A 25608-nucleotide genomic window follows, 5' to 3' on the forward strand; every position below is an offset into this window, starting at 1 on the left:
TGGCAGCGCGCTCACACCCATCACCTGCATGTGGTCTGCATCGCGGGCTCTTGCCGTAGGACCACTGTGCCAGGGGGGCGGGAGGAACAGAGAGCCACAGGGGCGGGGTTCACATGTACCAGGTGTGAACATTCAAAACCCTCAGTCTCCCTAGCTACAGATGGTGCCCCACCCAACTCCCCCCCCCACCTCCCATCCACCCCCAACCCATCCCCCCCCCCCCCCCCCCACCCAGTGCCCACTCAGTGATTCTGAATCCACTTAAGCTTCTAGCTCTGCTGCTACGTCTAGGTGTGTCCCCAGAGGATGCACAGCGGAGGTGTGGGCAGCCTGCTGCTTCTCGCCACCCTATGGTCTTTGATGCATGCCCCTGGCGGACGGCCCCAGGAGGAGCTGCAGCCGGGTGGACCCGGCAGACTTACCGGGTCCACCCGGTAAGTGTCACTGGCATCGCCATGCCACCCGGCTCTGCCCGCTGTACTCAAGATGCGCCGGTGTCAGGAGGGGGGTGGGGAGAGGTGGGGGGAGGGGGGATTCGGTGAGGTGGAGACTGCTGTTGTCTCCCTGGTGGAAGGTCAGGTTCCAGCGCTCCCTCCTCCCGAATGGTGCCTGTAGGGCCTGGCGAATCCATGGGACAGAGAAGCAGCTGGAATGAGCACCGGAGGCTTCTGCATCATCTGGCCCTGCCGGTCCTGGCATATCCCCATTGTCCGCACCATGGCGTTGACGCCCTCGGCGGTGCTCCTCAGTGACTGGGCCACACTGTGGAGTTCCCCGGCAATGTCCACCTTTGCCTGGGACATGCTCTGAAGTTCCCCGGCAATGTCCACCTGTATCTGGGACAGGTCCGCCAGCGACTGGGACAGGTTGTCAAAGCCCTCAGCCATGGTCGTCACTGACTGAGGCACGCCTTGGACACCACCGCACAAGATGCAGACACCATACTCATGGTTTTCCACTGTGGTCGCCACCCTAGCAGTGTTGACTTTGGTGCCACACATTGTCAACATCGTCACCTGTGCCTGCAGTCTTTGGGACAACCCCAATTTGCTATGCGTTCGTTGGAGTGTCGCTGACATTCCCCCCTGAATATCACACCTGTGTCCTGGCACCTGCATCAGCTCGGGGAGAACCTTGTCCAGAGGGTCGGCATCTGATTGGGACTCAGCAAAGTCCTGGGATCCCGCAGACCTCTGAGTCCCTTGGATGTTCCTGCCTCCACCTGATGTGCATCAGCTACTGTGTGTGATGCTCATCAGAATGTGCCCCAGAAGCCTGTCCACTAGTGTCACTCGAGGCGTGTGTCTCGGCGCTGGCGGAGGGTCGGGATGACAGCTGTGACGTGTCGCTGGTCGTCTCCTCGGAGCTCCCCTCTAAGGTGTTCACTTGGGTGACAGGGGGGCAACCCCGGATGGCCCGGCCCCCATTAGCTGGAGACCCTGTGAGAAAATGGACATGCATTCAGCGAGAGGGAAGGATCATTTTGTCTGACATGAACTCACTTGAGACAGACCGTCTGGGTGAAGAGGCAGTGGTTGCTCACCTCTGCGGTGCAGGCCAACCTCACTGTCAGTGACTGCTTTCTCCCGAGTCAACCCTGTGATTTTCAGGGCCCGTTCCTCATAGGGGGTGAGGACTTTGATGTTCCGAACCCCACTGCCCGCCTGGGCCTTTTCCCGTCTATTGTGGGCTAATCTCTCCTGCAGGGACAAAGGGGGGCACTGTGAGCCACGTGCTTGATGCATCGGTGGGGTGGGGTAGGACGTGTTGGGAGGAGGGTGTGTGTATATGGCAGGTGGCATGTGTGTGGGCACTACTCCTGGGCATGAAGGGGCTGTATGAAATGAAAATCGCTTATTGTCACAAGTAGGCTTCAAACGAAGTTACTGTGAAAAGCCCCTAGTCGCCACATTCCGGCGCCAGTTCGGGGAGGCTGGTACGGGAATTGAACCGTGCTGCTGGCCTGCCTTGGTCTGCTTTAAAAGGCAGCTCTTTGGCCCTGTGTTAAACCATTGGTGGATATCAGGGTGTTCTGGGGCACAGGTGCGGTAATATGCGGAGGTGAGGGTGGAGGTGTTTGTTTGTGGGGGGGGCGTTGGTCAGGGTGGTAGCAGGCGGGACCGATGCAAGGGGGCCCAGCGTTACCTTACCCTGCAGCCCGGTGGAGATCGTTGGTCTTCTTCCTGCACTGGACGAGGACTTCCTGGTCATGTTGCCCGAACTGATGATCACTGCCACTGGCTCCAAGGCGGCATTGCCGGACCTGTGGCTGGTCCTCCGACCCCCCCAGGGGAACAGTGTCCCGTCCGGCATCCACAGAGTCCAGCAGCCTGGCCAGGTCAGAATCCCCGAAGCGCGGAGTACTACGGCTGTATGCTGACTGGAGTGTGCTGGGGGCGGGGGGGGGGTTTATAAGCAACTCCCCCTTGTTAGCAGGGAGCTGCCGGGCACAGTCCAGGCGAATCAGTTGGTGGGACAGCCATTTCCGCGGTGAAGCTCGTGGGGGCCATTTCCGGCACTATTAAATATGGCCCACGGTCTCGCTGGCTCAGCCGTCGGGAAGCACCTGGGAAGTCACGCCCAATACAGCATTTGGAACTTTTCCCATTAAATTGCGTCCACTGACCACAAATTCCGCAGCTACGATGGTTCGACTTGAACTTGCATCTTTCGATCCATTAGTCCAAGGATTTCTATTCTAGTAATAATAATAATCTTTATTGTCACAAGTAGGCTTACATTAACACTGCAATGAACTTACTGTGAAAATCCCCTCGTCGCCACACTCCGGCGCCTGTTCGGATACACAGAGGGAGAATTCAGAATGTCCAATTCACCTAACAGCACGTCTTTCGGGACTTGTGGGAGGAAATCGGAGCACCCGGAGGAAACCCACGCAGACACGGGGAGAACGTGCAGACTCCACACACACAGTGACTCGAGGCTGGAATTGAACCCGGGTTGCTGGCGCTGTGAAGCGGCAGTGCTTAACCACTGTGCCACCCTCCAAGATGCGCTGCAGCAACTTATGGCTGGTTTAGCACACTGGGCTAAATCGCTGGCTTTTAAAGCAGACCAAGGCAGGCCAGCAGCACGGTTCGATTCCCGTAACAGCCTCCCCGAACAGGCGCCGGAATGTGGCGACTAGGGGCTTTTCACAGTAACTTCATTGAAGCCTACTCGTGACAATAAGCGATTTTCATTTCATGGAGGAAACCCACGCAGACACAGACTAAGCCGCCATGAGCTCCCATTATTAATTCGCACATCAATCAGAAAATGCAGAAGCGAATTACTCTTCAACATACTGCTGATCCGCAAGAAATAAGCGATTTTCATTTCATTTCATTAGAACAAAACAGGACATCGCTTAAACTGATGTACACACGGGGGAAAGCAGTAAAATTACCTGAGGAACTCAAAGTTCCTGGAATCGAGACGGATTTTTAAGAGCACTGTGAAATGAATCTCACTAGTTGCATCAATTAATTTGGTTCAGCGCCAAGTGTTTGTTGAAAGAACAATAATTACAAATTGGTGGCACGCAAGTTTCAGAATAAACTCAACACTTATTCCATGAGGGCGAGCAGAAAGTTTAATTTGGGCTATTTTTGCATATTTTAATCCAAAAATCAATTATGCCCAAGTTTGAAGAATCTAGATCGAGGTTGCAGGAAGAATCTGTGGAATGGAACACAACTGATCAAACATCCATGCCAAAAGATGGGCCAGCAGCTGACACTCTTACTGCCATTATAGCTCATCACCTCAGTCCCACTACAAATCTCGCTTTAAATTAAGCTGCTACCTTACATACAACCCTCAGTCCTGACCCTCAATTCAAACTGTGTGTTGAAAGATTCAGTGTTCCACGGTTGAGGCACAAACGCACTGAACACTTTGGCAGTCACAGGCTGAGTCTTCAGCAAGTGAAAACCCAAACTCCAATCTTGGCAATTAAATCCACACATTTCCAGCTGATAAATTAACACGCACAAAGAAACCGAAAGCTCGTTTTACTCACCAGCCTCCAAGTGGACCAGTCCCCACGCTGGTGAGTTGGGCACTTAAAGCAAACCACTTCTTCTCACAAAAAAAAATAAAAAGGCTGGGAGGGTAACCTGATGGAAGTCTTTGAGATTATGAACTACTTGTTCGACGTGGACCTGGGAAAGACATTTCCAGTTACAAGGAAGACCAGAACTGAGAACCATAAATGGAATATCGCCTCTAATATATCCCAATAGAGAATTCAGGGCAAAGTTCTTAACCCAGAGAGTGGTGTGGGAATGTCAAACACGCTACCACACATTTAAGGCAAAGCTGGGGTAACACATGAAGGAGAAAGAAATTGAAGGATATGGGGCTGAGGTTAGATGAAAGAGGGTGGGTGGAGACTTGGGTGGAGCATAAATCGCAACATGGCCTAAAAGGACGGTTTCCTCGCAGTAGATACTTTTTAATACCACGTTAAAAAAAGAAAATATTGGAAAACACTGAGCAGGCCAGGCAGTATCTGTTGAAAGAGAAACAGATGGATTGGAGGCCGAGCATCTTTGTCAACTGACGGAGACAGTGCCCACACGCAGAGAATTAATTTCCCCATGGTTTCCTGTTTGTTTATCCTCTCTGTTGGTGTTCAGCATATAGAATCGCTAATTCCTAAAGCCCATTTCCTCTTGCTCTACTTCCCCTTCAAAAGGGGCTTTTCACAGTAACTTCATTGCAATGTTAATATAAGCCTACTTGCGACAATAGAGATTATCATTATTATTCTTGTAGGCAACCAAAATGGTGTGGCAGATTCATGACATTGCAAAACAATCATCTTTTCCACTCATGTTCACCTTAAAATTACACAATCCCGGTTCCACCTCATTCATGGCCCTGTCACCCTAAATCATCCCTGACCCAACTCCAGAAAATAGCTTTCTTGCCTCTTTCATCGGCATAAACATCCTTTCCAATGATGGATCTAAAACTGGACATGTTATTGACAATGCAGCAACTCATGTAATAGTTTATACTGGACTACTGCTGCATACATCACACAATCAAAAGACATCTTCAACCTCATCCTGGAAAGGTCTGTCTGGTGCCACTTAGCAAATATTTCCTTCTCTTAATGGGCCTTCACTGCGGGAGGATTTGTGTGCAGGAGCAGGGGTGTTTTACTGCAATTATACAGGGCCTTGGTGAGGCCACCCCTGGAATATCGTGTGCAGTTTTGGTCTCCTTATCTGAGGAAGGATGTTCTAGCTAGAGAGGGAGTGCCGCGAAGGTTTACCAGACTGATTCCTGGGATGGCAGGACTGACGTAGAAGGTGGGATTCAGTCAGTTTGGATTGTATTCGCTGGAGTTCAGAAGAATGAGGGGGGTGATCTCGTAGAAACCTATAAAATTCTAACAGGACTAGACAGGGTTGTTGCAGGATGTTCCCGATGGTGGGGGTGTCCAGAACCAGGGGTCACAGTCTGAGGATACGGGATAGACCATTTAGGACAGAGATGAGGAGAAATTTCTTCACCCAAAGAGTGGTGAGCCTGTAGAACTTGCTGCCACAGAAAGTGGTTGAGGCCAAAACATCATGGACAGGACTGATCTGGTTACACTTTATATAAAGTCACACTGCAAAGTTTGATTGTCCAATACTGAAGGATTCAAACTCTTTTAAAAATAATCCATTATTGGTGCACAAGGTTTCCAGGAACAAATCTTAACCATTTCAAATTTTCCCGATACGCTAACGACCTAAACACGAGTGCACAGCGCAAAGTTCTAAATTTCCCAGCAGCTCAAAACCTGGAAGTGTAGCACGACACACACTCCCGTCTGCATCAATGGCTCCGAAGTGGAGATGGTCGATAGCTTTAAGTTCCTGGGAGTCACCATCACCAACAGTCTGTCCTGGTCCACTCACGTTGATGCAACCGTCAAGAAAGCCCAACAACATCTCTACTTCCTACCGAAGCTAATAAAATTTGGCATGGCTGCATCGACTATCATAAACTTCTACAGATGTGCGATAGAGAGCATCCTATCTGGCTGCATCACAGCCTGGTACGGCAACTGCTCGGTCCAAGATCGCAAGAAACTGCAGAGTGTGGTGAACTCAGCCCAACGCATCACACAAGCTTGCCACCCCCACATTGATTCTGTCTACACCTCCCGCTGTCTCAGGAAGGCAGACAGCATTATCAGAGACCCCACCCACCCAGGCATTGCCTTCTTCCAGACCCTTCCATCAGGCAGAAGGTACAGAAGTCTGAAGACTCGCTCATCCAGACATAGGAACAGCTTCTTTCCCACAGCTACAAGACTCCTCAACGACTCCCCCTTGGACTGATCTGTTCCCTGTAAGAACACTATTCACGATGCCCTATGCTGCTCTTGCTCATGTATTTGCTTTGTTTGACCCCTTGTTCCACACTGCAACCAATCACTGTTTGTCGCTGTACCATTTGTCAAAGTTCTCTGTTGATTATTCTTTTGTCTACGATGTACGTACGGTGTACGTTCCCTCGGCCGCAGAAAAATACTTTTCGCTGTACTTCGGTACATGTGACAATTAATCAAATCAAAAATCAAGTGTTGTAAACCAGGAGGAGGATAGCGGTGGGCCTGAAAAGGTCATAGGCAGGCTGGTGGAATGGACCAACAGGTATAGGAAGAAAATCAACACAGAGGTGTGAGAAATGGTTCATGGGAGAGGAATATGAAATAGGACCATAAGACATGGGAGCAGAATTAGGCCACCCGGCCCATCGAGTCTGCTCCGCCATTCAATCATGGTTGATATTTTCTCATCCCCATTCTCCTGCCTTCGCCCCATCACCCCTGATCCCCTTATTAATCAAGATTAATAAAGGGCACAATGTTGACAGTGGTGCAGGAACTAACTGATAAAAATGGGAGGGTGGGTTGAGAGAGTGGTTAAAACATTTCTGGCTTTTATAAATAGAGGCACAAGGCAGCAAGGAAACGTTGATGAAATCTGTAAAACTCTAGTTCAATATCAATTGGAGTATTGTGACCAGGACTGGGCACCACACTTGAGGACGGATGTGAAGGCTGAAAGAAGGTGCGGAATGTCTCCAAAGATGAGGAGGTTCAATTACGTGGATAGATTGGAGAAGCTGGGGCTGTTCTCCTGGGAGTAGAAGAGGTGGAGAGAAGAATTGAGAGGGGGTGTTCAATATCATGAGGGGTCGAAATAGGGTAGATAGAAATTGCTCCTATTGGCAGATGGATTCAGAACCAGAGGGCCCGGGTTTAAGGTGAACGGCAAAAGAAGCAATGGCAAAATGAGGAAAAGCTTTTGGCATAGCGAGTGGTTAGGGTCTGGAATACACTGCCTGAGAGTATGGAGGGGGCAGATTCAACTGAGGTTTTCAAAAGGAGGTTCCCCCTGAGCCCAATGGGGGGGCAACCCTCCCCCACAAGGTCATACCACCCCTTTAATCTTCCTCCGCCCAACTTCGCCCCCCCCCCCCCCCCCCCCTCACCGACGCCTGCCAACCAGGACTCCCCAAAATGCCGGGCACAGCTGAAGTCTGGGAATCCATGACTACCTCACCTTCAGGGACTGGCTGTGGTGGGAGCAGTGGCCTCCCTCCGAACCTGGCGTCGCCGGGGCTACAGAGCCGTCGGACAGTCCGATTGGTCGGCAGCTTTCTAAGGTGAGACTCCCTCCCCAGTTGGTGCCAGAAGTGTGTTTTTTTTTTAATTTAGAGTACCCAATTAATTTTTTCCAATTAAGGGGTAATTTAGCGTGGCCAATCCATCCATCTTTGGGTTGAGGGGGCGTAACCCACGCAAACACGGGGAGAATGTGCAAACTTCACACGGATAGTGACCCAGAGCCGGGATTGAACCTGGGACCTCGGCGCCGGAAGGCAGCAGTGCTAACCCGCTGCGCCACCGTGCTGCCCTCGGTGCCAGAAGTGTTGACCTGAGGCAATTAACCCCCGCGGAGCGTTAAACGTCCGCGGGGCTGCTAGGTTCGATGGGGGTGCGTTCCGCGCCGACTCTTTGGGTGAGGGGACGGAAGAATTCTGAAAAACCCCGACCAACAGATGTGGTCGTCGCTGTGAAATTCTGCACCCCCCCCCCCCCCCCGCCCCCCCCCGGCACCCTGCCAGGTCTCGCACTGATACCCACACGAATGCCCAATTCTCTGCCGCCTCAATCGCTGTTGTGTTTTATTGTCACAATCGAGGTAAAGGAACATCTGGGGAACGCTTTTAAGACTGTGAAAGTACAACTGACACCTGGTGGGAAAGGTCTGTTCAAAAATAAAGCGTTGCCCCATCATTCTTCACACAGTTTTATGAGGAAGCTGACGATTCCCAGGAACACTTTGTACCGAAGTTAAAGGTTTATTGGTGACTCTTTAGCCAGCCAACTGATCAATGATTAGATCAGCATGTGTACTTAGCATTCCGCACAACAATATCTAGCGGTGTGCTTACGGCTAAATAAATAAATAGTCTACTCAAGACGTGCATGGCTTTTGCTGTACTCTAAAAGCCAAAATATAGTTTCATTTATTTAAATAGCATCCTCTCAAGTGTCCATCCATGAGCAGTCATTTTTCCATCAGCATTTGGTGTATGTGAATAACCTTGCAACCTCATAATTGTAAACTCTATTAAACTTGTGAATACATAGACCGGTAGCACTTCAAGAGATCACACCAAAACTTTAAATATTTGGGCTCCAGTTTCGAACACATATTTGCGCCCAGACCGCCTCTGCATGATACAGTACTAATCCTGGCCATACTGTTTGTTACGACAATACTCAAGGATGGTGTCACAGTGTCAATAATACTGAATTGGTAGCGGTTCAGAGGCCCGGGTTAATGCCCTGGAAACACAGATTCAAAACGTACCACGGCAGATGCCGGAATTTAAATTCAATCATTAAATTTGAAACTAAAATCTACTCTCAGTATCGGTGACTGTGAAACTAGCAGATTGTCATAAAAACCCATCTGGTTCACTCATGTGCTTTGGGGGAGGAAACCTGCCACCTTTACCTGATCTGGCCAACCTGACATCATATGGTTTGACTCTGACATGGCCTAGCAAGCCTTTTAGATCACCACCGCCTTCCCAGTTGCTTCACAGCTCCAGGGTTCGATTCCCAGTTTGGTTCACTGTCTGTGCGGAGTCTGCACGTTCTCCCCGTGTCTGCGTGGGTTTCCTCCGGGTGCTCCGGTTTCCTCCCACAGTCCAAAGATGTGCCGGTTAGGTGGATTGGCCGTGGTAAATTGTCCTTAGTGTCCAAAAAGGTTAGGAAGGGTTACTGGGTTACGGGGATGGGTGGGCTACGGGGATGGGTGGGCTTAAGTGGGATGCTCTTTCCAAGGGCCTGTGTAGACTCAATGAGCCAACTGGTCTTCTTCTGCACTTTAAATTCTATGGTTCTATGATTCAAGGACAATTAGGGATAAGCAACCAATGTGGGCCTAGCCAGCGACACTCAAATCACATGGAAGAGTTTTTAAAAAGTGAGAAGGTGCCTCATGCCTGGGCTATGATGGGTACGCTAAAACAAAGGATAATTCCTGATGAAAGGCCATTGATCAGAAATGTTTCTCTTTCTCCACAGATCTGCCTGAGCTGCCGAATGCCCCCTTGTTCACCTTAGGTGAGGTTACTGCTTTAGTAGCAAAAATAGGAAGGCAGATTATTACTTGAATGGGTGTAAATTAAGAGAGGTGGACACTCAGCAAGACCTTGGTGTCCTCGTGCATCAGTTGCTGAAAGTGAGTGCGCGCAGGTACAGTAAAGAAGGCAAACGGTATGTTGGCCTTCATAGCGAGAGGATTTGAGTATAGGAATAGGATGCTTTACTGCAATTGTATAGGGCATTGGTGAGGCCACACCTGGAGTATTGTGTGCAGTTTTAGTGTCCTTATCGGAGGAAGGATGTTCTTGCTATGGAGGGAGTACAGCAAAGGTTTACCAGGCTGATTCCTGGGATGGCGGGACTGTCATATGAGAGACTAAATTGATGGGGATTATATTCATTGGAGTTTGGAAGATTGAGAGGGGATCTCATAGAAACTTATAAAATTCTAACAGGATTAGACATGGCAGATTCAGAAAGAATGTTCCTGATGGTGGGGGAGTCCAGAACTAGGGATCATAGTTTGAGGAGAAGGGGTGAACCTTTTAGGACTGAGGTGAGGAGAAATGTCTTCATCGAGAGATGGTGAATCTGTGGAATTCGCTACCACAGAAAGTGGTTTAGGCCAAAATGTTGTGTAATGTCAAGGAGGAATTAGATATAGCTCTTGGGGCTTAAAGGGCAAGAGATATGGGGGGAAGGAGAGATTAGGGTATTGAACTTAATGATCAGCCGGGATCATAATGAATGGCGGAGCAGGCTCGAAGGGCCGAATGGCCTCCTCCTGCTTCTATTTTCTACGTTACAATACTTTCCATTTCACCTTTTCAAGGCCTTCAACAACAACTTTATTTGTAATAGCATCTTCAATGCAGTAAGACATATCAAAATGTTTCACACGAGCATTCAAGAACAACATCGGGGAGACGGTGGTGTCATGGTATTGTTACTACACTAGTAAGCCAGAGACCCAGGGTGATGCTCTCGAGTCCTGTGTTCGAATCCCACCATGGCAGGTGGTGAAATTTGATCTCAATAAAACAAAATCTGGAACTAAAAGTATAATGATGACTATGAAGCCAGTGTCGATTGTCGTAAAAACTCATTTGGTTCACTAATGTCCTTCAGGGAAGGAAATCTGCCGTCCCTTACCCACTCTGGCCTACACGTGACTCCAGACCCACAGCAATGTGGTTGACTCTTAAATGCCCTCTGAAATGGCCCAGCGAGCCACTCAGTTCAACTGCAGTTGCGGATGGGCAACAAATGCTGGCCCAGCCCAGTGACGCCCACATCTCAAGAAGGAATGTTATAAAATAGGACTCTGGGCTGCGTAAGGCGTTATTAAGTCAGATGACCAAAATATGGGTCAAAGATCTGGGTTTTAAGGTGTGTTTTAAAAGATGAAAGTGAGATGTGGGGAGGGAATTCCAAGGCTTGGGGCCAAGGCAACATCTGCTAGAGATGGAGCAATTGAAACCGGCCATGTCCAGGAGGCCAGAATTAGAGGTTGCTGTTGCTTCAAGGACGCTTTTAAACTTGCAGCAAATAGTCGACATGGTCCTTGGTGGAAATGATGTTGGGCTGCCACAACATACATGACCTTTGAAGACAACCCTCGGTTTGTTGCTTCGTCTGTAACTTTACTACACTGAAAGAAAATGAAGCACAGTTTACCTGCTGGGTTGCCGGCCTGCCAGCCTGTTGTTTTGCCCGCACCAGGGAGTCCGCTCGGTTGAAAGGTCGGGCCGGGTGGAGCAGCAGCTGGTGATGTGTGACACCCCCTACCAGGAGGCTTGGACATGGGCTTAACTGAAGCTGTGGCAGGGCCAATGGATTGAAGAACGTCCTCACCATTTCCACTGTAAAAGAGCAAAGGAAATTGACCCTCAGTCCCTTAAGTAATTTTTTCACAATACTTTGAAGTTCGGGATAACCCTGGAAACAGTCACTTCATCCCTGACCTGAAAAGCAAATACCTTCATTCAAGGGTGAAGTCTAAATGGTAACAACGCAACAATGTCTGCGCTGTTGCAAAGGGTCGAGAGTTGCAAAATACATTTTTATCACAGTCGAATTTCTGCTTTGGACGAGAAGACTTCTGCGACATGTATCCCACACCAAGTACCCACATAAATGGAGTCAGTTTTGAAGGTTTGGAAAGATCGAACATTATGTTCCCTGCTCAGAAACACACCATTTGTGATAAAAATAAACATTTGCACATCATTCATCAACGTCCTTCACGTTGCATGTCAGAACAGATGCCGTTTCTAGTCCACATTGTCAGCATCGAGTCCAAAGTAACGGCAGAATAATGGCTAATGAAGGAACGGTTCCTTTCCTTAAATCCAATTAAAGAATTTATAATCTCACAGCACATAAAGGAAGCCTGACCCATCGTGCTGGCTCTTTGAATCCAATTTAGCCCGCACCCAGGTTATTTCTCCATAACCCAAATAATTTCTGTTCAAGTCCATGTTAGGTGGATTGGCCATGCTAGGACTGCCCCTTAGTTTCCAAAGATCATAGATCATAGAATTTACAGTGCAGAAGGAGGCCATTCAGCCCATCGAGTCTGCACCAGCTCTTGGAAAGAGCACCCTACCCAAGCCCACACCTCCACCCTATCCCCATAACCCAGCAACCCCACTCAATCAACACTAAGGGCAATTTTGGGCACTAAGGGCAATTTATCGTGGCCAATCCACGTAACCCGCACATCTTTGGACTGTGGGAGGAAACCGGAGCACCCGGAGGAAGCCCACGCACACACGGGGAGAACGTGCAGACTCCGCACGGACAGTGACCCAGCCGGGAATCGAACCTGGGACCCTGGAGCTGTGAAGCAATTGAGCAACCCACTGTGCTACCGTGCTGCCCTTTAGATGTGCCGGTTAGATGGGGTTATGGGGATAGGGCAGGGGAGTGGACTTAGGTAAGGAGCTTTTTCGGGGGTCAGTGCAGACTCGATGGGCCGAATGCCTCCTTCTAACATTTTCCACCAAAAATAAATAAAGAAAAGTCCCATTGCCTTTCAAAACATCCCACAGAATCTGATTCCACGCTTTTCCCGGTCAGTGATTCTCTGATCTTGACAAGCCTGTGAAGAAGCCTGCTACTTCATTTGGCAATTATTTAAACAAAAAAATATCTGAAACCTTTGGCCGATGCGAGGTTTTGCGCTGCAGTGGGTAGTGCCCCTGTCTCGGAGCCAGCACCTCGAAGTTGGAGTCCCACTCCAGAACCTGATGGTCACAGAACGGTTCATCGAGCGGTCAAACAGGTGGAGTATCAACCTGCAAATTCCGCCAACACACACCAGTTTCTGGCAGTAAGAGGGGCAGAGACCCCTGGTCAGCCATGTGATAGAAATGCATTTTCAGCCTCTGTCACTATCCACAGCTCCATACCACAAATGCATGGAAAAGTGCATGTTGCCACAGGAACCCAGACCCCCCGAGTGAGCTATAACACACACCACCACACTTTCACCTTTGGTTAGTTTCGGTCTATTTTCTCCACTAAAACCTGTCCCGATTTTGAATAACTCCATTCGGTGTTCCCATAACCTTTAATGCTCGAAGGAGAACAACTCCGTATTCCCCAGTCTATTGCAGCATCCTGGTGAACCTCCTCTGAACCTTGTACAGGGCCTCGACATCCATCCTACAAGGTGCTGCCCAGAATTAAACACAGGTATGCCAGCCACAATACTCCGCACTGAAGCCTAATTAGAGACATGTAAATGTTTTGCATGACTTTGTTGTGTTTGTATCATTGCTCCTATTTACAAAACCAAGAATCTCAAATGCTTCCTCAACTTCTTAATGCTTAGAATTGGTCGCTGCATCAGTGCTTATTCACTCACGATCATCCATCCTCTCTACTTCACCCACCATGTTAACATCTCCTTGCTTCCATTCCCTTCTTCCACGTAAACGTACCCAGCTTCCCCTCAACTGCACCTACGTTGTTCACCTCAGCCATTCCATTCGTGGTAGTGAGTTACACATTCTCACTGCTCCCTTGGCAAAGACGCCTCTCTTGAATTTCTCATTGGGCTTCTTGGTGACCGTCTTATGCTAGAAACACGGTTGAGAAAACGCACCCTCTTCCCATGCGCGGTTCCCCCGCTGTAACTCCCAATCACCTCTTCACCTGGGGTAGTGTGGACTCTTGCCTCACAAGTGCCAGTTCACCTTCCACTCCAGGGGGCCGAGTTCAGAAACCAAGGCAGGTATCTCAGTGCGGTACTGAGGGAGTGTTGCACTGTTGGAGGTGCCGTCTTTCAGGTGAGGTGCCAAACCGAGAGCCTCCTGTGCTCTCTGGGGTGGATGTAAAAGATCATTTGGCACCATTTTGAAAATCAACAGGGGAGTGCTTACCGGTGTCTCAGCCAATGTTTATCCCTCAATCAACATCGCAAAAACAGGTTGTTTGATCATTATCACATTGTTGTTTCCTGTGCGCAAAATTACAAGTGACTACACTTCAGAAGTACTTCATTGGTTGTAGAGATCTCCTGTGGTTGGGAAAGTCACTATATAAATTCACATGCTTCTTTCTATCAAACTGTTTGGCAACTAATAGCAAGGTTTCCTTCGAATTATCCTATTTCATCGGGAGCTTTACAATTCAAATTACAGTCGAACATCTGCTGTATGAATAGACACAGAAAGCAAGCGTGCACACCAACAAGTACCAGGTCAGACAAGAAGCAACAAGAGAATATCTATGTAAAAGGGATATAAATAGAAATAACAAATGTTCCCGAGGTGAGTTTCTTTCAGTTTGACAGCATCAGGTATTGAGGAATTGTAGACTGCAATCTTTCTGTTTGTCCCCATACACAATCACAATGAAATACATTGGCAGAAATATTTAACACAAATTATACCTGCATTACACAAAACACTCTTTTCAGGACTAATTTTGCTGTTTCAAATAATAATCAAATTGCATTCACTTCCTGATCACATCAACAAACTATTTTAGGTATCAACCCAACCTCAAGAACATTTTGCAACACTGTGTACGTAAAGATGTCTCATTTCATCATGTACTAGCCGAATCACACTGGGAGCATGCGTTGCACTTTAGCTGACTCGAGATCTGGGCAGTCATTTGGACACAGTATTCGACCGTAGTGGCTTCTGTCTCTGAAAAAAGGTCAAATAAACCTGGCCAGCGTTTTTGCTCATGGTCTTTATCCAATGACTCCTATTGGAAGGTGTGCATGCGTGGGGTCGTCAGAGGACAGTAAGACTGGGTCTAAGGGGTCCGACCTTAGAACATAGAACATACAGTGCAGGAGGCCAGTCGGCCCATCGAGTCTGCACCGACACACTTAAGCCCTCACTTCCACCCTATCCCCGTAACCCAATAACCCCTCCTAACCTTTTTGGTCACAAAGAGCAATTTAGCATGGCCAATCCACCTAACCTGCACATCTTTGGACTGTGGGAGGAAACCCACGGAGACGCGGGGAGAACGTGCAGACTCCGCACAGACAGTGACCCAGCAGGGAATCGAACCTGGGACCCTGGCGCTGTGAAGCCACAGTGCTGTCCACTTGTGCTACCGTGCTGCCCACCTTCTCCACAAACAGTGTTGGCAGAGTCACTTTGGGAAGATGTGTGGATTACTCTCCCCCGGGGATGCCCACAGGCAGGCAGGCATCCGGTCTGCCAATACCACAGCAGGTAGGGAGGAACTGTTTCGCTGGCAGGAGGGTCGATAGCCAGGGGACTCAGGTATAAAACAATCGGTTCACAAAAAACCTGGAGAGGAGGAAAAGGGGGGAGGAGAAAGAGGAGGATCTTTCAGCGAGTTGTTGTAACCTGGGGCCTGCTGATTGGAAGGGCAGCAGATGCAGATTCAATAAGATCTTCCAAAAGGCACTTAGAAAGAAAGAAAAAATGCCGGGCTACAGGGAAAGAAAGGGATAGCGGGACTAATTGGTAACTCTTTCAGAAACCCAGCAGAGGCATGATGGGCCACAGGACCTCCTCCTGGGAGGCATGTTTCCATGTTTACTTTGCACCGAATAAACATCATTTACAATTGTCTGCTACGCCACTTGAAGACAGCGAATGATTGGTTTGGAAGACTATGACCGATTAACAATCATGGAAGGCAGCAGATTTAAGTATCAATACGATTGCTCGCCCTCTCCATATCGTTTCTTCCTTTCCCGGATTAGTTTTCTTGTGTGCACAATGCGGCCCTGGTACATTTTATTGGACGCTTACAGTGTGGTTAGTGTCCCTTTCACCCAAACATAATCTGGTCAAGACTCTGGCTACCTAAAGTTAAAGAGGCATGGTGAATAGGAGAAACCCGTCAGGTGAACGCTTACAGGGTGCAATCACACTCTTAAACACAATGCCTTGATGGAGAGAGTTGCATTGATAATATCTTTAATGTAAACAACTTTGCAAGGCTAGGATCAGGACCTGAAACTGGAGGCAAGAGGAGTGACACCGCCTGGAATCGGTAGTCTAAATCTGCTTCACTTGTGACTTTGGGCCTCAACTCTTGACTCGCACACCAAAGCTCACATCAGACTTGTGGAATATGACTATACGGTCAGATATCATCACTTAATCCAGACATACCAATCAGCCCAACACTCCAGTTTCACAGGAAGTCCAAGCTCAGATCTCCCGACCAACAACCTGAATTTACATGGCGCGTTCAACATCAAGTAACCTTTTGACGCTGAGCCACATAAGGAGGTAGGTCTTATAAAGTGCGTTAAGGGAGCTGCGAGTGAGGAAAGTGAGGGAGAGATTGTAGGGCGTGGGACCCAGCCGGCTGGAGAACAGTCGCCAACGATGGAGTGATGAAACCTGGGCAGCCCAGAATTAGAGGGGCGGAAGGTTATGGGTCTGGCGGGAGGGGGGTGGAAATACAGAGATAGGGAGGGGGTGAGGTCATAGCGGGATTTGAAAAGGTGTATTGGTAGCCAATTTAGCAGTGCTGTAGGTTCGCTCAATATCGATTTCCAGCCAGCCCAATATCACTCTTCTATAAGTTGCTATTCCGTCAGAAGAGTGAAACAAAATTACCTAGACATTGCAGACTTAATTGGCGAAATTGAAAAGTGGCTGCAAGTGGATTTTTCAGTGGACAAAACTGATTCATGCCACGTAACGCTGTGAAAACAGAAAAGGTCAGAGAACGAAAGAGAGCACAATTATAGGCACAGTATGAAGAAGAATTAAAGAGGAGCAGTTTGTGAGATCAGAACCTTGCTTCAACACCTTGTCTGAGTCGATTTGTTAATGAATCCAATCCCATGCCGTTAATATACCCGGGATGATTACAGGCCGACTCTCTCGAGTTTTCCCTTCTCTCTCTCGGGGGAGGTATTTAGCTTCTGGTCAGCATTAGAAAGCAAGTTGTGAGGACTGGCATGTGGAGGACAACCCCCTCCTCCCCATCACCACCATTCTGTGCCAATGCAGCGCCGATCTGAGCCACCCACCTCTGAGATTCACCCTCATTGTGTTTGCCAATTTTGCCGTCCATCCCTGCACGCTCAATTCACCCACACAGGCACACAATCTGAGGCTGGGCATGTTAAATCTCCCAGTAAATTGTACAAGCAATAGCTTTGGTCCCATGATGGCTTTGAGAAACTTTCTGAAGCTTCTGAAGGTCATCAAGCATTCAGCCAGTACACATTCCACGCTCAAGATTCTGGGTGTAAATTCAATACATGAGACGACAGATTTGGAAGTGTCATCCCGGGCCCCTGCAGCTTTACAACTCTTCATGGATTTCAACTTCAAATATAAGGTCCGTCGCTGAGGAGGACAGTAAATCCCCTCAGCAGGGTACTGCGGGCAGCACACCTCTGATTGCAGTTTGTGTCGTTTCAATTTGACCTTCTGTTTGCGATGTCCCCACCACTTCTACAACAATCAATCACCATTCCTGTAATGGCACTCACATCCTGTGCGACACAGTCAAGATTATTTTCTATTATTCACATGAAATGGCGACGTGCAATTGCATTTCGAGGCTGCAGCACATTGTTTGTAAGTGTGAGATACACCCTGCACGGTGCAGAGGGCACAGAAAGGAGTTTCAATTTGGGAAAAACATTACGAGGCTGGGAATGGTGAGGCTGCGGGTTTTTTGGGGGGGACGGCAGGGAAATCGAGGAATGGAGCAGGAAAGTGAAATTGAGGAAGTACATCCAATGATCTTCTTGCGCAAGCTGGTGGGGCCTTCCCTTGTTCCCATTTCTTATATTCTCATATAATACCAGCACGGTAGAGCAGTTAGCCCTGTTGCTTCACAGCGGCGCCAGGGTCCCAGGTTCGATTCCCGGTTTGGGTCACTGTCTGTGCGGAGTCTGCACTTTCGCCCCGTGTCTGCGTGGGTTTCCTCCGGGTGCTCCGGTTTCCTCCCACAAGTCCCGAAAGAAGTGCTTGTTAGGTGAATTGGACAGTCTGAATTCTCCCTCTGTGTACCCAAACAGGCGCCGGAACGTGGCGACTAGGGGCTTTTCACAGTAACTTTTATTACTGTGTTAATGTAAGCCTATTGTGACAATAAAGATTATTATTATATGAGAGGTTAATTCTAAGATCAACATCGACTTCCCCACAACAGTCCCCAGTATTCTTCACCTGCTGAAAGCAGGGACTTAAAAGTGGAGGTGACATTCTCTTCTGCTGTAATTTTACAATTACTCCATTTTGCTGTATGTCCATGAGGAAATCTTTGTTTTATTTTGTAAGGGGCGCGGTGGAAGGGGGGGGGGGTTGAAAGTAGATGGTCAGCATCAGAACATACACCCACGGCTGTTGCTCGCCTAGCATTTCACGTGCTGTTCAAAGGGCTAAACTCCGCAGCGCACCTGCTCTCTGCTCAATAAACCATGAATTCATCTTCCACAACATGCTCATTTCATGTGGTAATACTGCCCGGCTCAGCTGCTCCAAGTACATGTCACAGTTGTCAATAATCCCCAAACGGGGATATGGTTTTTGTAAGTCAACACTGGGCCATAAAATCAAACCGAGTTGGATGCATTAAAGGAATTTACACGCACCCGAGCACACACACACACGCTGACACATGCGCACACACACACGTGCACACACACACATACTTGAGCATGCCAGATGTGCATACACACGCACACAGATGAGCGTGCATGCATGCATGTACACACATGCACACACGCACGTTTTTAAGCTTTGACGAGATGTCTCTCTTTTAAGCAACATTCGTTCAAAGTAATTTGGCTGACAGTTTTAGCAATTTCAGCAATTTTAAACACACTTTTTGTTTGCATATCTAAAATAAGAACAGAAAATGTTGGTCAACCAGCATGTGGAGTGAGAAACAGAGTTAACGTTTCTGGCCAATGGCCCTTCAGCAATCCTGGAAACAAGTGAAGGATCAGGGAAAGTGAGAGAGGGGCAGGGAAAGAAAGAACTGAAGAGAGGGAAAGATGGAGCAAGGCAAAGGAGAGGAATAATACATGAGGCTGCATCCAGAGGGGATGTGAATGGTTACAGCGGAATGATTACCACCCTCTGTCTGAGGAAATAACGTTATGATCCGAAATTACTAAAAGGCTGTCAAGTGTCTAATCAAAAGATAGCTGCTGTTCCTCCAGCTTCCACCGAGCTTCATTAGAACAGTTTAGATGAGCAAGGACAGTGAGGTCAGATAAGGAATGCGGTGGGACGTTCGGAGCTCTCAGGTCGGCACGGTGGCACAGTGGTTAACACTGCTGCCTCACAGTGCCAGGGACTCGGGTTAAATTCTGGCCTTGGGTGACTGTGTGGAGTTCGCACTTTCTCCCCGTGTCTGCATGGGTTTCCTCCGGGTGCTCCGGCTTCCTCCCACAGTCCAAAGATGTGCAGGTTAGGTGGTTTAGCTGTACTAAAAATTGCCCCTTAGTGTCCAAAGGTGTGCCGGTTAAATGGAGTACGGGGATGGGGCGAGGGAGTGGGTCCACATAGAGTGCTCTTTCAGAGGGTTAGTGCAGGCTTCGGGCCGAATGGCCTCCTTCTGCACTTTCTGGATTCTATGGGTTCCACAAAGATAAAAAGGGATGATGTGCTGGCCACGCGGTTTGTGTATTTCATGTTCTTTAGGCTGGGAGTGACCCTTTACCAACAGTTTCCTGTGAATTTGTTCAGTAACTTTCCTCCACAGTTTCTAAAAGAAAAAGTTAGAATCCATCAAGCCAAGATCTGACTTGTCCAGAACTAACATCAGCTGGAATTGTAACACTGGGACTGAGGACAATCTATTTTTGCTTGCCAGGGCTATCATGGGCTACAGAACAAAGGTGGCCAAGTGGAGTCAAGGTACAGATCATTCACAATCTCACAGAATGGCAGTGAAACATGTGTCATGTGAGAGTACCCTTTAAGAAATGGGTGTTTAAGAAATGTACCTTTAAGACATCGGCTGCTCATGTTACTGGAGTGATGTCAGAGTATGGGTGGAGCTGAGCTCCACTTCTGTTTTTTAGTTTCAGTTGGAGAAAGAGCTTGGGTGTGTCTGTGTTTTTCAGTGAGCTGAATCTGAAGTTAAAAGTGAGCTGCACTGCTGTTGATCTCTGCCACCCAAAGACTATCTATGGATCATTTGGTGAATTCAGAAGAATTATAGATGTTTTCAGTCTTGAATGTAAACACTGATGTGCTCCTGTTTAGAGGTTTGTTAAGCCTTTTGGATGTTAAAAGGACAGCATACAGATTACTTAGTGTTGTATTCTTTGGGGGGTGTATTTGAATTGATGGTTGCTAAGATATTCACTGTTTGTTTTAAAAAGGTTAACTTGAGTTCATAGAATAAACATTGTTTTGTTTTAAAAACCACTGGTCCATTTTCTGCTATACCATAACTGTAGAGTGAGCCGTGTGCTCCCCATACCACAATCTATTAAAAGTTGTGGATCAGGTGAACTCCATGATGCACTTTGGGGTTCTCTAAACACTGGCCCATAATAATTGGGGGCTGGAGGGGGATAAAAGTCTATCTATTGGATTGGCTTAGTGAACTTAAAGACAGTGCGAGGTGAGCATATTGTGGTTTATTTTCAGGTGTGGTGTTTTAGTTTAAGTGGGGAGTGTGTTGTGGACAATGGCTCTTTCAGACGCTCAGACGTTTTTGGGGGTGGAGTCGGTCAAACGCAGTACCTTACGGACAGAGACTAAAAGCAGACTGTTAGATTTGGCAAAAACATTGCAGTTAACATTACCTGACAAAATGCGAAAAGATGAGGTAATTATGGCGGTGGTTAAGCATTTAAAGTTGCCCGAGATACTGTTTGATTCATTGGAAATGGCAAAAATTCAGTTGCAAGTTAAACAAATGGAACACGAGAAAGAATTAAAGCAGCTTGAATACGAAAGAGATAGAGAGGAAAAAGAAAGAGAGAGAGAGAACAAAGAAAGAGAGAGAGAGGAAAAAGAAAAGGAGAGAGAAGAAAGGAGAAAAGAAAGAATAGCCCAAGCAGAACAAAAAGAAAGATTCAGATCAGGGAAAAAGATAAAGAGAGAGAGTTTGAACTTCAGAAAATGGCCATGAAACATAACAGTCAGTTAAAATTGGCAGACGTAAAGGGAAACGTACAGTTGGATGATAGTGATGAGGATAGTGAGAAAGAGCGTCAAAGGCGAAGGCCTGGTGGGGATCTATTTAAATATGTCCAAGCATTGCCAAGGTTTGATGAGAAGGAAGTGGAAGGCTTTTTCATTTCATTTGAGAAGGTAGCTAAACAAATGAAATGGCCACAGGACATGTGGGTATTACTGATTCAAACAAAGCTGGTAGGTAGAGCTCGTGAAGGTTTGCATCACTACCGGAGGAGGTATCTGGGACGTATGAGGAGGTGAAAAAAATCCATCTTAGGTACATATGAACTAGTGCCTGAAGCCTACAGACCAAGGCTTAGAAATTTAAGGAAAGAATTTGGTCAAACATACATGGAGTTTGAAAGGCTCAAACAGAGTAATCTTGATAGGTGGATAAGGGCTTTGAAAATAGATCAAACGTATGAAGCTCTCAGAGAAATTATAATTTTGGAGGAGTTTAATTCAATTCCTGATGTAGTGAGAACTCATATGTAAGAGCAGAGGGTTAAAACTGCGAGGTTAGCAGCAGAAATGGCAGATGATTATGAATTAGTTCACAAATCAAAGCTTGGTTTCCGACATCAGCTTCAGCCTGTGAGGGATACAAACTGGGGACATGAGAAATACTCAAGTGGTAAAGGTAAAGGTGATCTGATGGGAGATAATAAGGAGAGTGTGCCTCAGATTAAAAAAGAAATCCAGGAGGGTGGAAGAGACATGAAAAGTTTCAAATGTTTTCACTGTAATAAACTAGGCCATGTAAAGTCACAGTGTTGGTGGTTGAAGAAAAGCACTGGGAAGGCTGATGTGGTAAAACAGGATAAGACAGTGGTGTTTGTTAAAGTGGTAAAGGAAAGCCCAAGTGAAGCAAAGGAGGTGCGAAAGATTGTACAGCCTGATCAAGAGGTGATTGATAAGAAAGTGCCAGATCTCTTTAAAGAATTTACTTGTGTGGGTAAAGTTTACTCATGTGTATCAGGAAGAGTAGGAAAATAAATCACAATTTTAAGATATACGGGAGCTTGTCAATCTTTAATGGTAAGAGATGAGGAGTTATGTAGTTTGGGAAGAATGTTGCCAGAAAAGGTGGTAATATGTGGAATTCAGGGTGAGAGGAGTGGCGTGCCATTATATAAGGTAAGGTTGGAAAGTCCAGTGAAGAGTGGTGAAATGGTAGTAGGAGTAATAGAGAAACTATCTTGTCCAGGAATACAGTTTATCTTGGGTAACGATATAGCTGGATCGCAGGTGGGAGTGATGCCTACTGTGGTTGATAGGCCAGTGGAAAATGAGACAACTGAAGTGTTGAAGGAAGAATATCCTGGGATTTTTCCAGATTGTGTGGTAACAAGGTCGCAAAGTCACAGGTGAAGACAAGAGGAGAAATCAAAGAGTGAAGATGACGTGGAAGTGCAATTATCAGAAACAATTTTTGATCAGATGGTTGAAAAAGAACAAGAACAGGTGGAGGGTGAGGCGGATATTTTTAGTTCAGGAAAATTGGCGAACTTACAACAAAAAGATGTAGAAATAAAACGGATGTATCAAAAAGTATATACGGAAGAGGAATCTGAGTGTATACCAGAGTGTTATTACCGTAAAAGTGATTTCTTGATGAGAAAATGGAGACCTTTACATATGCAGGCAGATGAAAAGTGGGCAGAAGTTCATCAAGTAGTATTGCCGGTAGGGTATAGAAAGGATGTGTTGCGTGTTGCACATGAGGTACCAGTGGGAGGTCATTTGGGAATAAGGAAAACTCAAGCTAAAATCCAGAAACATTTTTATTGGACTGGACTACATAAAGATGTAGTTAAATTTTGTCAACCATGTCACACATGTCACGTGATAGGGAAACCTCAAGCAGTGATAAAACCAGCGCCATTAATATCCATTCCAGCATTTGAGGAACCTTTTACAAGGGTCCTAATTGATTGCGTTGGACCGCTTCCGAAAACAAAAAGTGGGAATCAATATCTTTTGACTATAATGAATGTGTCTACTAGATTTCCAGAGGCCATTCCAGTACCTAATATTACAGCTAAAAAGATTGTGGAGGAGTTACTTAGATTCTTTACTGGATATGGACTACCCACAGAAATACAATCGGATCAAGGATCAAATTTTACCTCAAGGTTATTCAAAGAAGTTATGTATAGCTTAGGAATAAAACAATTTAAATCAACTGCGTACCATCCAGAATCGCAGGGAGTGTTAGAAAGGTGGCATCAGACATTAAAGACAATGTTGAGGGCTTATCGTCAAGATTATCCAGAGGATTGGGATAAAGGAATTCCATTTGTACTGTTTGCAATTAGGGATGCACCTAATGAGTCAACCAAATTTAGTCCTTTTGAACTAATTTTTGGTCATGAGGTAAGAGGACCACTTAAATTGATTCAGGAAAAATTGGTGAGTGAGAAATCAGAAATTACATCATTGGATTACGTGTCAAATTTTAGGGAACAATTAAATAGAGCAGGTGAATTGGCGAGACAACATTTAAAAGTTGCACAAAAGGTGATGAAACGAGTAGCGGACAATAAATCCAAAGTTCGTAGTTTTGCCAGTGGATATAAAGTTTTAGTATTGTTACCAGTGGTAGGTGAACCTTTAAAAGCAAGGTTTTGTGGACCTTATCAGATTGAAAGGAAATTAAGTGAGGTGAATTATGTGGTAAAAACAACGGATAGAAGGAAGAATCACCGAGTGTGTCATGTGAATCTGCTTAAAAGGTACTTTGAAAGGGAAGGAGAGAAAAAGGAGGAGCTTTTAATGAGTCTAACTCAAAGTGACGAACCAAATCCAGATGACTGTGAATTTGACATACCTCAACTTAAATTGGATAATGAGGATGTTCTTAAAAATTGGGATAAATTGTTGAGTTACCTTCCAGAGGAAAAATGAACTGACCTGAAAGAGTTATTGATATCACATGGGCAAGTTTGTGGAGATAAATTGGGAAGTACTAAATGGCTATACATGGCCTACTCATATGTAATAAGAACATTCACAGAACACACAACTCTCATGGCAAAAGGAGTGACGAACATCAAAACTTGTCTCAATCAGCTAATCAAGTGAACCCGCTAAAAGTGAAAAAGGAGATTCTGGATTTAGAGCTACAGACATGGTGGAAAGAGAGAGGTAACACACAACTGACATAGTACCGTCCCTTAAAAAGGCCTGTATCCCATAAGTCTGTGTAGATTTACTGGGATGATCTGTGGAGAGAGAGCGATGGAGTTAACGTTTCGAGTCTGTATGACTTTTCTCCACAGCACTGAAGGGTCACACGGACTCTAAACATTAACTCAAGCTTCGCCTCCCACAGATGCTGCCAGGCCTGCTGGGTTTTTCCAGCAATTTCAATTTTTATTTCACATCTCCAGCATCTGCAGGATTTTGCTTTTATTTACTGGAGTGATACCTGAACTCCAAGAGCTGAGCCTCGAGGAGAGATTGAACAAATTTGATGACTGGAAGACTCCTTGACAAAGCGTCATCCAGACTCAAAACGTCAGCTCCCTTCTCTCTCCCCGCAGATGCTGTCGGACCTGCTGAGGTGATCCAGCATTTTCTGTTTTTGCGGCAGGTTTATGGGGTTAGTTTCCAGATCGATTCTGATCTGATTGCAGAACATTCTCAACTAGGACTCAACAACCTCCTCCTGTTCCTACGCTGCTGGTTGGCCCGTCTCACTCTCGCGTCACGCCACCCGGATCTCAGACTGTCTACTTAAGTGGGGTGGCAATGAAGGAAGAGCCTTGGGGGTCCGATTGTGGGGGAGTCCTGGCTCACAGTGAAGAAATGAACTCGCAAAACAAGCTTAAGATTGTAAGTTAATGCGAGGGGTTAGTTACAAAACCATCGGACATCCAAAATGCAGCTTCTTAAATCTTCCACAATCTGGCGTGGGAAGGGCGGGGCACACACAGCATGCTGATCTTCCCTTACCTCTTGTTCTTCTGCGTGTGCAGAGAGCTAGTGGCCTGACGTTTGGGCAACTTAAAGGGTTGTGTAGACGGAGGCTTTGTAACCGGAGCGATGAACAGAGCGTCCAGAAGAAACGGAGATACAACAGGTTCGGACAGTCTAGTAGACGTTTAAAACAAATAGCAAAAGTGAAGGAGTATCAGGAAGAGAATCAGTGAAGATAATATACAGAGTGAGTTACAGAACAGAACATGGGAAGAAGCATTTATCCCCTTTGGACTATTGCGCACAATTCTGGTCGCCACACTACCAGAAGGAGGCTTTGGAGAGGGTGCAGAGGAGGTTTACCATGGTGTTGCCTGGTCTGGAGGGTGTTAGCTATGTGGAGAGGCTGAATAGACTCGGACTGATTTCATT

General features: G+C 46.8%; 1 protein-coding gene across 7 annotated transcripts in view; it reads right to left on the reverse strand.

Annotated features, from left to right (window-relative positions):
• Positions 1 to 25608, reverse strand: part of LOC140408302 (PDZ and LIM domain protein 5-like) — a 328382-nt gene that overhangs the window by 65237 nt on the left and 237537 nt on the right. For 6 of the 7 annotated variants that reach the window (XM_072495316.1, XM_072495317.1, XM_072495314.1 and 3 more), the window contains 3 exons: positions 25213 to 25350; positions 16711 to 16797; positions 11315 to 11499 (listed from right to left, as the gene is read on the reverse strand). In XM_072495316.1, coding sequence (XP_072351417.1) covers positions 11315 to 11499; positions 16711 to 16797; positions 25213 to 25350 — 410 coding nt within the window. The remainder of the gene's footprint in view (positions 1 to 11314; positions 11500 to 16710; positions 16798 to 25212; positions 25351 to 25608) is intronic. The other variant, XM_072495313.1, reaches the window with a different exon arrangement.

This window comes from Scyliorhinus torazame, chromosome 3 (genome assembly GCF_047496885.1).
Source record: "Scyliorhinus torazame isolate Kashiwa2021f chromosome 3, sScyTor2.1, whole genome shotgun sequence".
In the NCBI taxonomy this organism is placed as follows: Eukaryota; Metazoa; Chordata; class Chondrichthyes; order Carcharhiniformes; family Scyliorhinidae; genus Scyliorhinus; species Scyliorhinus torazame.